Consider the following 15,264-nt stretch of genomic DNA (forward strand, 5'->3'; position numbering starts at 1 on the left):
TGACGGGGCCCGGAAGCCGCGGGCCCCGGCAGCTAAGGGGGATGGCTGGGGCTCCGCGCTGAGGCGAGGACCGGTGGGCTGCGCTGCCGCGGGAGCCAAAGCCGGAGCGGAGCCCAAGCCGGAGCTCGAGCGGTGAGTCCTCGCGCTGACGGGCCGGGGCTGGCGGCGAGTCACTGCCTCAGGCAGGACCCACGTCGCCTTTCTGTGGGGCGCAGCGGATGCTCCGGGGCAGGCACTGACCGGCTCGGCGTGCGGGTCCGAGTGTCCTCGGCTTCCCCGCCTCAGCCGCGGTAAGATGCGGGCACCCCTCCGGGGATGAGGCGAACTGCAGGCACTGTCTCCCTTGACCTCTCCTTGCCGTTTGACAGGTGGGGAAACTGAGGTACCGAGATGGGAAAGGTCACCCAGACGACCAGCCAGGGCTTCTTCCACGCTTCCCAAAGGGGCCCAGTCGTCTCGGGCAAGTCACCCGCCCTCTGGGGAGCCCTGCTGGGGACTTGCGAATAGTGGGTCTTTGGGTCATAGAACACCAGAACTGGGACCCTTCCCGGGAAATCATCTGGTGCAACCCCCTTCTAGGACAGTTGGGGAAATCGAGGCTCGGGGCTTGCCTAAGGTCACCCAGTGAGTTAGTGGCAGCCCTGCGACTAGAATCCAAGTCTCCCCAAGCTCCAGCAGCTGTTTGCTTTTCAGCACACTGCCTCCTGCGGACAACTTGACATGTGAAAAGGCACCCTTTTCCTGTCCTCTCCTCTTCTGGCGCTCCCTCTTTTAGCTCTGCATTCTCCATCTCCCAGATTGGCTCGGCTCTGGGTGTGGTTCCCTGTTCCAATGTTCACGATTTTTTCTGCAGCCTCATCACTCTGTAGGTTTTGCTTCTAACGCCCTGTTATTTTGTGTAAATGGTGCTGAAATATGCAATAAGAATTGGATTATGCTCCTGGGAGGGTAGGTGGCTCCCAGCAGGAGTTGTGGAGAGCCCTGGCATTGACCTGAAGAATGTAAAGACCTGGGCTTTATTTATTTATTTATTTTTTTAAAGATTATTTATTTATTTATTTGACAGAGAGAGACACAGCAAGAGAGGGAACACAAGCAGGGGGAGTGGGAGAGGGAGAAGCAGGCTTCCCGCTGAGCAGGGAGCCCGATGCGGGGCTCGATCCCAGGACCCTGGGATCATGACCTGAGCCGAAGGCAGACGCCCAACGACTGAGCCACCCAGGCGCCCCAAGCCCTGGGCTTTAGTTTTTCTGTAGCTTGCTTGTCTCATTTGGGGAATATTGGTTATTTGGATGCAGTCATTTGAGGCTTGCTGAAATGAGATAGCGGCATGGTGTAATGGAAAGAACCGAGGTTGGGGAATTGGGAGATTTTGTTCTAACTCTGACACTTTCTTTGCAACCTTGAGTGACTCCCATCCTCAAGTGGGTTTGGGTTTCCCAGCCTGTACAATGATGGAGTTGAATCCCTCAGGACCTCTTCTGCTCTGACATTCTGTGCCTCTAGCTCTGTCTTCTAATCCGAGTGGGCTTCCCCCCGTGTACATTACTGTCGCCTTTCGACAAAGGTTAATCCAGTTGTCCAGGAAGCAGTCTCCCTACTTCACTTATTTCTAGGTTACCATGGAATCCTCCTCTGTCTTATCACTGTATTAAGTCCAATCTAAATGTTGACAGCTGAAAATGATTTTGACTGTCTTTAATTACTTTAACCACGATTAAGGCCCTCTTTGACTCTTGTTGAGAGCCTAGTCTACAGTAATTAACTTGTACATTTAGAGTATGTTTTCTTTAAAGATGTTTTTGTGGAGGAAGTAAAGGGGACACAAAAGACAGTCTTTTGCTCTGAGTTTGAGACTGTGGGGTGGAGGCTGTATGAAGAAGAGGCTGCTATTTTGCCGGTATTAAGTCTCTCTTCCTTTGTTTTCTGATTGTGCCATTTATAATGGCCTGCTGTTGAGTCCTTATTTTCCCTTTAAACCATGTAGCTGTTCATTCAGCCCCATCTCTCTGGCAGCTTGAAGTTGCTCAGAGCTGTCTTTGTCTGTTTTAAAGGCAGATTCCATTTCTTCTGCAGTATTCCTGAGACTACAACTAGGACCAATGGATGCAAGTGCCAAAGGGAAGTGGTTTTTGGGTGAGCGTAAGAACTTTCAAAGAATAAGAGCTCTTTCATGTTGCAGCACACAACCTGTCACTGGAGGTAATTGTCACTGGACAATTACATTTGGCAATGTTATAGGTTATGTTTATTGTGTTGGGTAGAGCTTTGGACTAGATAAAGTTTGAGGTTTTCTTCCAACTCAGGGTTCTTGTGAAATTCTAGGACTGGACTTCTTAGCATGTAGAATGTCAAGTAGAGTGGGTGTCCACTTTTGTGACTGCTTTATTTTTTCCCCTTGCCTCAGACAACTACTTTCTCTTGTGTTAAGTACTCTTGTGTGTGTGTGTGGGTTTTTTTTTGTTTTTTTTTTTAAAGATTTTTTATTTATTTATTTGAGAGAGAATGAGAGAGAGCACATGAGAGGGGGGAGGGTCAGAGGGAGAAGCAGACTCCCTGCCGAGCAGGGAGCCCGATGCGGGACTCGATCCAGGGACTCCAGGATCATGACCTGAGCCGAAGGCAGTCGCTTAACCAACTGAGCCACCCAGGCGCCCTGTGTGTGTTTTTTTTTAATTCCTCCTCCCCTCCCCAGGGAGTGTCTCAATTCTTTAAATGCTTGCTATCTCTTCCAAGATCAGATGCTGAAGAGTCATTGTGCTGTTAATGATACATTTCTTCTTTCCACCCTGACCTGAAAGCAAGGTCCTAGAACTGGGCTGAGTGAATGGACTTTGGTTTCTACTTTGGCTGGCCTGGCTCTGATAACCCCTTCCAGAAGTGTGTGACTGACTGACCACTAACATCTAGGCTAGCTTTTCTCTTTGTTCCGCAGAGGAAACTCACACTGAGTCTTTTTACCTCAACCCAAACCTTGGAGGAATCCTGAGCCTCCCTCCTTCAGCCAGGCCTTACTGGGTCTAAGCACACAAAGCTAGCTCTGTTTTATGGGTGTGGGGTCCCATGGATGAGACATTCTAAATGCGCCAAAATAGAAACCTCATGATGTTGCATTTGGTGCCATCTCTTCTTTTATCTCCCAAACATTTCTCTTGGAAGCCTTGACACCTAGGACCAGTTCTCAATGACCCTCTATAGTACGAAATACTCTTCTGTGCTTCCCTATTCCGTGAAGTCAGGAATCTATCTGTGTTCCTGGGATGCTCATGGCACATAGACCACCATTTCCAAGATGAGGACCTGGCTCAGCTCTCCAGAGTGATAAAATGGAGAAGAACTGCAGAATTGCACATTTGCATAGTGAACTTTCTGACTTCCTGCTCTTGAACTTCTCTATAGTGATAATTGCATCTAGCTCTGAACTCAGGTCCTTTTTGTCATGCAGAATTCCCCCTGCACACCTAATCTTGCCCCTGTTTTGTTCCAAGGGAGATTGCAGGGAGGATAGATAATTTATGTGTGATAGAAGCATGGACTGAGAATCTTGTATGTTGTATTCTAATCCCATGTCTTTAACAGCTGGGGCCTTGGTTTTCTCGCCTTTGATGAGAAGCTGGGGCTTTAGATCTTCTGTAAGTCATGCATGGTACTAACATTTTAGTGGTTTTTAGGATTGTGTGTAAAAAGTGAGCGTGTTTGTCTTGTCAGCCCCTCCTGTGCAGAGCCTGCTGAGGTCAGCAGCTGCTTTGCGGCTGCCCTCTCACCAGACTCTTTTAGGCAGGAGTCAAATTATGGAATGTATTTCTGTGGTAGGTTAAATGGATTTTTATCTGATGCCCTTTAAAAACAAATCATGTGGAAGTTAGAAATTTTCACTTTCCTCCTTGTAGACCACACATAGCAACACAGTCTGTGTCCTTATTCATGACTTTGGAATTCCAGCGATAGAGAAAAGTGCATCTAGAGAATTTGCTGTTTCCTTGGGTTCCAAAGTCTAACGCAATGTAATTGTTTCAGAATAATGGGTGGCACTTGCAGTCTGCAAATATCACCTATCCATGAACTCTGGTAGGAGATGAGGCCTGGGGTGTACCTATCATGATAAGATCATATGTATTTTTCTAGTGCCTATAAATCCACCTGTAATCAAGATCATTTAGGAAGATGGTTAAAAATAAAAATGCTTAGGTTGAATCAGATTGGGCCGAGAAATCTGTTTGGTTTTTTAAAGCAGTTTTATTGAGATATAATTCACATGGCATGGCATACAGTTCAACCATTTAAAATGTACAATTCAGTGGCTTTTAGTATACTCACAGAGATGTGCAGCTATCACCACAATCAATTTTAGAACCTTTTCACCACCCCAAAAGAAACTATTCCTTAGGTGTCCCCTGCTAATTCCTTTTAACCCCGTACCCCAAGCCCTAGGCAACTACTACTCTGTCTCCTTATGTCTAGCCAAAGACCTGCCTCTCTCTACTTTCCACCTACTGATCCTATTTCTGAACTCATCTTCGCCATCCCACAGGACAAGTCTTATCCATAGGACAGCTTTTAAAAGCAGTTTTTATACCTGCCAAGTTGCCAGTTCTCCAGTTTGAACCTTCTCAGTGCCTCTAGTCATCCCTCCTCAGGCTGGTGCTGAGCCCTGGCTACACCACAGTTTATTATCCCCTTAATAGTATACGGACTGGAACAGAATATAATGCAGAGCAAAACAAATGGTGCTGTCATCCTACCTGTGGTTCTCATCCTCGTGCAACCTAGAATTAGCTGATTTGGCATCTGTTACTAAATCATTGACTTCTGTCGAGCTTATCATCAGCTAAAACTCATAAGTACTGTTATTTTTTTCTTTTCAACATGCATACAGTTGCCAAGCCACATTTGCCGGATCCTGCAGTTGTTTCTCAGACCTTGGATCTATAGATTTTAGCTTCTATTTGAGCAGTTTCTTAGCAATATTCTGCTGGGGGTAACTTCAATTTTTATACAAATGTAAAGAAGCCTCTTTGCAGTATTTGAAATAAATTGAGTGTCTGGGCCAAGTAAGCAATAGAGTGGCTTCTTCGTTGTTGGGGAGGGGTAGGGGAATTTGTCAGTCCCTGTATCCTGTCCCTTCTCCCTCAGTAATATGCAGGATTCACCTGGAAGGCTCTATTCCTCAGACACTTTGCTATGTTGGAAAATACTAGAAATTAGCTGTTGTTTGCATAGATGATTACATTAGTTGATTCCTGGAATATTAGCACTAGAGAGATGCTGAGAGGTCTTTCAGTTTATTGCCCCTTACCCCTTGCTGCACATTTGGGGTAAATAGAATTATTCCCTGTTACTAAAGAAACTGGCGATAGAGTCAGCCTCAGAACCCAGGCCTTCTGACATACATAGATGCTGACCTATTAGCTTTGCTTGGATAGCAGCTTTCAACTGTTCATATTAAGATACTTTATAGATATTTTCCCCCTAGCCGTCTTATGAGTTTAATTCCCCCAGAACTAGATGACTTCTTTGAATCCTTCCAGCATGCGAGTAAATGATGCCCTCTTAGATATTTAGCAAAGTCACTCTGGTAGTGAAGCTGGGCAGCATCCTCTCTGGGACTTCCAGAGCCTTTACTGGCTTTCTGCCAGGCACTTTCCCTGTGGGATTATGTGGGTCCACTCTTCATTATGGTTGGTGGGGGAAAATGAGATACCCTGGATCACTTAGGGGCCAGAGTAGGGCCAGTTTCCAAAGAGTCCCCTGGGACTTGACCCATGGGAGCCTTCAGCACAGAGCTATCCTCTGGCAGCTAGTGTTGGGGGTTGGGCAGGATTGTGATGACCCACAGAGATCCTGTCTCCTCACCAGGTATTTGAGACAGCGCAGCAGATTTACAGTGGGCTTCAGCTGCATGCTGGGGGAGAGCCTGCTTATAGGCAGGCAGTTGTGCCCGTCTGCCAAGTGTCAGAAGGACTTTTTTTGTAATTTTTAAGGTACATGTACTTTTCTTTCCTCACTTGATTGCAGATTCTTGGAGGGTAGGAAGTTGGCTCTCTCTCGTTGTAATATTCCCTCATTGCAAGTGGCAGTGCCGTCAGTAGATGTTTCCAGGTTCAGGCAGGGCAGCAGGATCTATGTTTACTGCTTTGCTGCTACCTGCCTGTAGCAGAGCAGGTTCCTTCATTTTGGGGGTTGATTCTTCATTTGTAAAATGATCAGTTTGGAGTGTCCTCTGAAGGCTCTTTTAGTAATAGTGTCTAGGGTTCTGGGGGCTTACAGAACTCCCAAAATGTATCCTTATCATGTGGCTCAGAGAAGTTGTTCTTCTCTTTTCTGTAGTAACATTACTGAGAAAGTCCACCCTGGAGACAATACCCTCACCATCCTTCCCCAGCACACAACAGAAAGGGTTTCTTCTTTCACCATCTTTACAAAGTTGGCAAATCCGTAAAAATAAAAAAGAAGAGTCTGGAGGGGAAGGATTGAAATGAGGGCCAGTGGTGAGCCCTCTCATACTCCTGCTCTTCCTCTGAGCTGCTTGCAATTCTGGCTTATTGCAAGATAAGAGTCCTGGGGTCAGGGAGGAGGGTCACTGGTGACCTCCAAAGAGTACAGGATGGGCCAGAGGTCATGGTGGAGAGAGAGAGAGGAAGTCATCTGTTGGCTCTGGAACCTGGTGGGGAATCTGAGCAGAATTGGATGATTTGGAGGGGATTTTTTGAATGCAACAAGGTCCTTTTTCTAATGCATGCAGGAGAAAAATAAGATGCGGTGAGGACTAGTCAGGTTCTCATCCTCTGAGAGCTTGACTCCTGGGGAAGATGGACATAGATACAATATAACTGTTGTTCAGTGTTCAAAGAAATCAACTCAAAGGAGGGGATAGTTACTCCCAACCAAAGACACAGAGAAGGCTTCCTGGAAGCACCTGTCTCCATCTTCCCCCACTCATCCCACGCAGTGCCTCACCTTTGCTCTGTCCAGGTGTATGGTGGCAAATTTAGAAATTTATGAGTGGGAGATTGAGAAGGTTGGGAGACAGAAGCCAAGTGAGCTCAGCCCGCCCATGCGTACTTTGCACTTTTCCCATTTCCCTTGGTATGAGCCACTGTCACTGTACTTAATTCATAGTGCAGCGGTCACTGAGCTGCTGTGACAATGGCTGCTTCTGCCCCAGAGCCCACCACAGGCTTGGAGCTAAAGGCCCCAGCTGCTGGAGGTCTTAGCAGTGACCCTGTCCCCCCAGCTACCATGTCCACGCAGAGACTTCGGAATGAGGACTACCACGACTACAGCTCCACGGATGTGAGCCCAGAGGAGAGCCCATCCGAAGGCTTAAACAACTTCTCGTCTCAGGGCTCCTACCAGCGGTTTGGGGAAAGTAACAGCACAACGTAAGTAGCTATTTCTTCTTCCCTCCTGGGTGTGACTCATGTTTTTACGTTCTGTATTAGTAACATAGTCTCCCTTAGAGGTATTTTTGCTCCCCTATTTTATCAATTCCCCGTTTTACAGATGGAAGGAAGATATAAAGAGATTGGGTGAGTAACAGCTCTGAGATTTGAGTTCCTTGCTGGCCACTGTCCCTCCCATATGTTTTATATTCTTTGCTCCTTTCAGCTGTGTTGGTCCCGGAAGGCTGGTGCTGAACATAAGAGAAACTTCTAGAGAGAACATTCTCTTAATTCAGGACCATGGGTCATCTGTGCTAGAACCTCAAATACTTCTAGGCTCAATTGGAAGCTTCATTTGCAGAGTCTCGCCTAGACTTCTGTCCCCATCACCAAACAGCCAGTTCATTTGGCTGAAGAAGTGGTAAGAGGGAGGAAGGAATAATTTCTCCTGCACTTAAAAAATTCGAGGTTGAGGGGCGTCTGGGTGGTTCAGTCGGTTAAGCGTCAGACTCTTGATTTTGGCTCCAGGTCATGATCTCAGGGTTGTGAGATCGAGCCTCACATTGGGCTCCACACTGGGCGTGGAGCCTGCTTAAGATTCTCTCTTTCCCTCTACCTCTGCCCCTCCTCTCCCCACTCCCTCTCTTTCCTCCCTCCCCCCACCTAAAAAAATTCGAGGTTGAGAAGAAGAGGTCTGCCTAGCATTCCCTATGGAGGGGTAAGTCTTATCTCTAGAAACTGAATCCCATTCATGACTCATTTGGGTGGAGTTTGGCCCTCTCTGGGCCTTAGTTTCCCCAAATGTAAGAGAAAATTGAGGACCCCACTGTGAAGCTGTGCTGACTGCTAATCACCCACTTGAATTAGAAGATTCAGAGGAGGGTTTTCTACCCCATTGATTTCTCTGACTCAGTCCTGAATCTCAACAGACCCCTGATATTTTCTCTAGATCCCAGCATTCCATCTTTTTTGGCCTTTCTGTTTATTCCCCAAGCTTAGCTATTATCCTTTCTGCGTTCCCTTGTGGGTTGGGTGTGACTTATCGAGGGATCCTTCATGTGCTAGACTTACGCTTTCCCATGTGACTGCCCAAGCCGACTATTGAAGCTTCTCTTGGAGGTCATTACTGGTGAAGTTCCCTCTGGCTGCAGTCTCCCCTGGAGCAGGGCATTTTCTCTTGTGAACTGGGATAGAACTAGAGGATATGGTCTGTCCACATTAGCACTAGCTGATTTCTGCTCCTAAAGATTCAGTCTCTATAGCTTATTTCTCATGTGGCATGCTTTTATAGATTCCCCCATTTGCTTGCAGTGTTCCTGATGGAAAAGATTGCATAGAAAACAACTGGCAGCAGTGAGGACCATCTTTCCCCTGTTTTCCTAACCTGTCCACTCAGTTGGCTTCTCCCAGGCAGGAGGAGCTCCAGATGCAGCCAGTGGCATGTGATAGCTTCCCTTCAGAGGTGAAATACTTCTGAGCTTCTGTCTCCATAGTTTCCTTCCAGTTTTTGCTCCTTCTTGTTCTCAGGCATCAGCTTGTCTGTGCAATGCTTGCCATATGGGGTCTAGATTTTCATTTTTAAAGGGACCTCTCTGAAGTTCAAAACCAACCACTAGCAACTTCAGGATGGTAGTTCACAGGTTTTGTACGTATTGAAAGTAATGTGTGCTTGTTAGCTATTCTGATTACCTTTTTTTCACATTGGGTTATAACTGGTAGTCAACCTAAAATTATTTCTCCTTGCTTGTTAGAAATTGAGAAAATCAGGAGATACCTTCCTTGGGCTTGTATTGGCATATTTTCCAGGGTATGATTTGTTGTGAGGGCCCATCCTGCCCTGATATTGTGGTATATGGAACCAGGAAAACCCATCTGTAAATGAGATTAGGTATCGCAAGTGACCCGGGGAAAGTTCTCCCTTGGACTTGGAGGGTTGGTTGAGTACTTGCTTGGGGCCCGGATCCACGTAAGCATTTAGGTGTAGAAAACGTGCCAGGTGTGCTTAAGGTATAAGCTGATTCAGGTGTGTGCTCGCTTCGGCAGCACATATACTAAAATAATAAGCTGATTCAGGTGACCATGTTAGCTCTCATGAATCTCTGATATGTCAGACTGTTAGAGATAAGTTTTTGAGCTGGATTTCTTGTCTACTGTGCCTTGCTCCACCCTGTTACTAGTTTGCCAAGGAGCAAAGAATGCAGAACAAAGTACGAGGAACAAAATACAAGGAATAAAGTACATACATGCACATAACTGGCTGTTCTAAGGGTTAGGGATTCAGTGAAAATCCCTAATCGGGGGTGCAGATAGGAAGCCCAGACACTTCCATAATGGTGTGTTTAGTGAGGTTATTTCCTAACACTTGATGTTGTCAAGCTATTGACTGCTTTGACAACAGCCTCATTTTATTCTATTGGGCAAGTTTTTCTTCTTGTTGCCCTATTGGGTCACATTATACCAGCTGTTGATCGAGCTTTGGTACTTTTTCCCAGGCTGGCAGGCTGAGAATCCAGTTGACCGAAACTGCTTTCTCTAGGTTATCTAGGGCAGCTGTTTGCAAAGTGTGGTCTTCAGACCCTTTGGGGTTTCCGAGACCATTTCAAGAAGTCTGTGAAATTGAAACTATTTTCGTAATAATGCTGAGATGTTATTTGTCTTTTCACTGTGTTGACGTTTACACGGATAGTTCAGCAGCAGTGGTGGGTAAAATTGCTGATACATTAGCATAAACCAGGGCAGTGCCACCAACTTATGCTAGTCATTGTATTTTTTGCTGCCACACATGTACGAAGAATAAGCCAGTTTCACTTAAGCAGGTCCTTGATGAAGCAGTCAGATTACTTATTTTATTACTTAACCCTTCAGTACAGAGTTTTAAATAATCTGCGTGACCAAATGAGAAGTAGACATGAAATACTTCTACTGCCTACCAAATATGATACTTGCCTCAAGGACAAGACTTGAGTGATTACTGGAATTGTGAACTGAACTAGTTGCTTTTTTTATTTTTTGTAGAGCACTATTTTTGCTAGGAAGAACTAACGAACTGTAGGTTATTCAGACCTGAGTATTTGGCAGTACTGAGTACTTCATTTCTTGAAAATGAAAGGAATGAGACCATCACCTCAAGAAAAAACAATCAATGGTATTTGTTGCCCACAATAAAATTTGAGCTTTCAAGCAAAACTAGAAAAAAAACTAGTATCCAACACTGAGCTTGACAGCTTCCCTCTACTTAAAGACTTCTGATAAGATCAGTGATATTAATAAATGGGATTTTTTTCAGATACTGTATAATGAAATATGCCAGCATTTGGAAGATCTGCATAATTCAGGGAACTAGTATCTTCCAAATGGCCAGTGTGATACTAGAAAATTGTGCATGAGTAAAAGATCCATTTGAAGGGCAAAATCACCAGTACGTTTTAATGTGATAGGATCCTGAAAAGTTCAGACTCCACATTATAACTAACTTCTAAGAAACAACCACGTGTCGAATTTCGGTGTAGTATCAAAGGAAAATCACCACAATTGTCTGAAGAGACTATTAAAACACATTCCAACTGCATGTCTGTATGAGGACAGATTTTCTTTATGTACTTCAACCAAAACAACATATCACAACAGATTGAATGCAGAAGTAGATAATCCAGCTATCAAGCAAAACATTAAAGAGGTTTGCAGAAAAGGTAAATTAATGCCATTTTTTATTTTGGAAAATAGAACTACTTTTCATTAAAAATCTGTTATTTTAAAAAATAATAACAATTTAAGGGGCACCTGGGTGCCTCAGTCAGTTAAGTATCTGCCTTTGGCTTGGGTTGTGATCCCAGGGTCCTGGGATCAAGCCCCGTGTCAGACTCCCTGCTCAGCATTGAGCCTGCTTCTCCCTCTCCCTCTACCCTTCCCTCCCTTGTGCTCTTTCGCTTGCTGTCTCTCGCTCTCACGAATAAATGGATAAAAATCTTCAAAAAAAATAATAACAGTTTAAAAAATCTGTTATTTATATTTACATGTAATTTCTTATTATAAGTAATTAATATTTTTTTAATTTCTCAACTTTTACTTGTAATATATATCACCAGACGTAATTCATATAAGCAAAAGCTATTTGGTATCCTCAATAATTTATAAGTGTATAAAGGGCTCCTGAGAAAAAAAAGTGTAAAAACTACTGATTTAGAACATAAACAGAACTATAGAGATTTGCAAGGTTCCCTTCCTATATCCCCCATAGTTAAAACTTTGCAGTCCGTGGAGTTTATTTTTTGATACCCTGTGGTTTTGGGTGATCCAAGCTTGGGGCCATTGATTAAAAAGAATAATGTTAGCCAGTTGCCTAGAATCCTGGTGTTTTAGAGCTGAAGAGATGTTGGCAAGTATGCTGTCCTATCCAGTCCCCTCATTCTACAGCTGAGACAAAGGTCCAGACAAGGGAGGGGAATTGTCATATGGAGTTAACTGGCAGAGCCAGGGCTAAAAGAGACATTATCTCCTATAAAACCCAGCTCAGAGACATTTTGGGGAGGCCTCTGGTAGGCAGGTGAGTTTTGCTACAATGCTTACTTTTGCCTGGAGTGGATTAAACATTTGCTAAGATAGACATTTGTTTGGCCCATCGCCCTGCCCATAATCTCTTGGTCACTTGGCTGCTGATAATGAAGGAGTCACCCCTGTACCCTTGGTCCTTAAGCTGTTTCCCCAGGATAGTCCAGGAGAGTGCTCAGCCTCTTCTCATTTAGATTCAAAGACATTTTCTTGATCTTTCCTGAAAAGCTTTGGGACAGTAGGAAGGTCAAGAGGTTTTCTTCCTGGAGGTAGGAGAAAGGTTACCAAAAGTAAAATTCCATTTCAGAGAGTGTAGATAGGTCATATTTATTATGGTCTTTAGGAGTTAACACATCTTATTTGCTTTCAGTTTCTACTGAATTGCAGATGTGAAGAAATATATGGAAGCATCATTTAGGAGGGATTTAGGGTATTTGTGCAAAAGAATTTCCAGACAGTGCCAGGGGCCAAATCTTGAGTGAGTCTGTGATTGGGGGCAAAGTGATGCTGTATTTGACCTGTTTTGTATCCTAGAGGTAACAGGATAGAAAATGCAGCAGATGAGGGTACTTCTCTGCTGTCAGTCTTTTGAGGAGTTCCCATTCTCTACAGATTGCTCACCGTCACCCCACCCAAGTGGCCACAAAACTGACACACTCCTCTGTGTTGGTGCCCCGAGTCTCTCTCTGGGCTTGTGTTCCCAGGCCTTTCTTCCCCATGGGCACACTGGCAAGCTCTGCCTATCCTGCTGGGCTGGGCTCAGGTCTCCCCTCTGTGAACCCTCACCTGCTTCCCCCTCCCCCCTCCCTGAGCACTGTTCCTGGGCATTTCTTAAGAAGACATCTTTCTGTCTGGGTGGTTATTAATGTATCTGCCTTATTTTCATTGAGACATTATTAATTTCTAGAGACTGAGGTCCATATCTGATTCATACTTACTTCTACCACTGTATTAACACAATGTTTTACATATAACGGATAGTATTTGCTGAGTGAAAAAATGAATGAGGATGCATGAAAGGCTTTATAATTACAGCTTGAGGTGGACAGTCTGTATAACAGGTGAGGGGAAAATCTGTCCTCAAAGCAGAAGGATAAATTAGGTGACATTTGAAGAGGCCTTCTCCAATCCTAGGACTCTGGCATTTGACTTTTTTTATATTTTGTTTTATTTTATTATGTTATGTTAGTCACCATACAATACATCATTAGTTTTTGATGTGGTGATCCATGATCCATTGTTTTCGTATAACACCCAGTGCTCCATGCAGTACATGCCCTCCTTAATACCCATCACCGGACTTTTTTTAAATGCGAAGTACACCAGGGACTGGCTGATTGTAGTGCCATATTCCTTTTGATCTGTTTACTTTGCATAAAATTTTCTGTTATGGGTTCTGGGCTTCTGTTTTTTATTTCCCTCATCTTTCTCTCACACCAGTGTCTGTACTTCACACTTATGCTTGTCATCCTCTGTTGCAGTTTTGGATCTGAGTCTTTACAGTGGACAGCTCCGGTGAAATGTAGGCCAGAGCCACTAGGAAAGGATAAAGTGCCTACAGAGAGCCCTGGTGTCCCTCTGGTCTGATCTCCAAGAGAGCTGGGGTTCTTGGAGATGCCACAGGGAACAGAGCTTATAGCACAGAGGCCAGGAGAGGACTCGGGGGTCAGACTGCCTGGGTTTGAATCCTGACTAAACTCTTTACTAGGTGTGTGACCTTGAGCAAGTGTCTTCCTCATGCATAAAATAAATACATATCTCAGGGTTGTTGTGGAAATTGAATGAGATAATGCATGAAAGCACTTAGCACAGTGCGACATGATTAATAAATGTTAGTTATCATTATTGTTAACATGCCCTTGTCTACTTTCTTCCCACTTCAGATGGTTCCAGACTTTGATCCACCTGTTAAAAGGCAACATTGGCACAGGACTCCTGGGGCTGCCTCTGGCAGTGAAAAATGCTGGCATCTTGGTAAGGGTCTGCATTGGCAGAGGGAAGAATCATGACAAATTTTAGGAGATGGTGTGTGTTTTTTTTAAATCTATCTCATTTAAAACATTTAAAAATGGAGAGCTTTTTAATTCAGCTGCAGAAAGAGCAAAATTCAAGTGTTCATTCACTTAAACATATTTATTGAGGGCCTTCTGTGTGTTAGATGTTGTTCTATGCTCTGAATATTATTGGTGAATAAAGAAGAGATTCTTGCCCTCATGGCGCTTACTCTGTGGTGAGGAGGATGTACTTAAAATGTCTCAGAGAGTTTCTATCAATAATATTAACTAATGAATTAGTAACAGAAGTTTGTTAGTTTTCTACATAGTCCTTCCACACCCCACCCCTAGGAGGCCAACTCTGAGAATTTTACTTTTTCTTTTATGATTCATCCCCTATAGGCTATAATCTAAAGCCATTTGGTTTCTCTAGAGCTGGAGATAGCTCAGAGATGTGGATGGCCCTTAGCTAAGGGCCGTTTTTCCTGATCTGGCATTGCTCTAATGAGAACTTTCCCCTTCCCTCCACCCCTTCACCTGTCTCTTCTTCCCAGACCACAGGAGCCTTCTGTTTGGCTGATTTATAGCTGTTTTAGAACAGCCTTATCTTGTGTCATTCTTTTCCACGAGGTTAACTCTTTCGAAGGCATGCTAAGGTTCAGATGGTGCCCTTCTCACCAAGCTGATCTCCATGATCACATTTCTCTCTGTAATGCTGTGCCAGAAGTTCTGTCACTGGAAGGTGCCTTAGTAGCGTTTTGATCATTTCCAAATCCAGTCTCCATGGACTCACTCCTAATTCTACCTGCTTGTCTCTCTCTTTCTTGTCCGCAACACCTGTCTCCAGATGGGTCCCCTCAGCCTGCTGGTGATAGGCCTTGTAGCTGTGCACTGCATGGGTATCCTGGTGAAATGCGCTCACCACTTCTGCCGCAGGTGAGAGCCCTCTGAGCTGCCAAATTGTCCTTTTGGGTTCTGTTACTAGCACTGAAAGAGAGGACTTAGGCAGACCACTCTAAATTCTTTGTGCTAGCTAAAGGTGACTGCTAATTATTGCAGCACTCCCTTTCCCTGGTTTTTTTTTGTGTTCTTTTTCAGTTTGTTGTCATCTGTCATATTTACTTATGTCCAGGGGACAGAGACCACGTTCTACTTCCATGCGCTTTGTAGTATTTACCCCACTGAAATGATTCTACCAGATGGCTGTTAATTATAAGAAAGTAACTGGCCTGTCGACTTAACATTTTCTGGTCCTTGAAAGCATTAGATGCAGGACTCAGTGGTTTCTCCAGGGTGACAGGTGGGGAACTGGTCCCGGTCTCAGTGAGCTACCTTTGTTC

At 44.6% G+C, this 15,264-nt stretch overlaps 1 protein-coding gene across 4 annotated transcripts in view; it reads left to right on the forward strand.

Moving 5' to 3' along the window:
- The first annotated feature begins 42 nt into the window (after positions 1 to 42).
- Positions 43 to 15,264, forward strand: part of SLC36A1 (solute carrier family 36 member 1) — a 253,508-nt gene continuing 238,286 nt past the window's right edge. For 2 of the 4 annotated variants that reach the window (XM_032395251.1, XM_032395248.1), the window contains exons 1-4: positions 43 to 132; positions 7,235 to 7,382; positions 13,814 to 13,904; positions 14,772 to 14,860. In XM_032395251.1, coding sequence (XP_032251142.1) covers positions 7,240 to 7,382; positions 13,814 to 13,904; positions 14,772 to 14,860 — 323 coding nt within the window. In that variant the 5' untranslated portion in view covers positions 43 to 132; positions 7,235 to 7,239. Of the gene's footprint in view, positions 133 to 163; positions 291 to 7,165; positions 7,383 to 13,813; positions 13,905 to 14,771; positions 14,861 to 15,264 lie in introns of those variants that run through there. The other 2 variants (XM_032395250.1, XM_032395249.1) reach the window with 2 other exon arrangements.

The sequence above is a fragment of the Phoca vitulina genome, unplaced genomic scaffold (assembly GCF_004348235.1).
Source record: "Phoca vitulina isolate PV1807 unplaced genomic scaffold, GSC_HSeal_1.0 scaffold83, whole genome shotgun sequence".
NCBI classification, from domain to species: domain Eukaryota; kingdom Metazoa; phylum Chordata; class Mammalia; order Carnivora; family Phocidae; genus Phoca; species Phoca vitulina.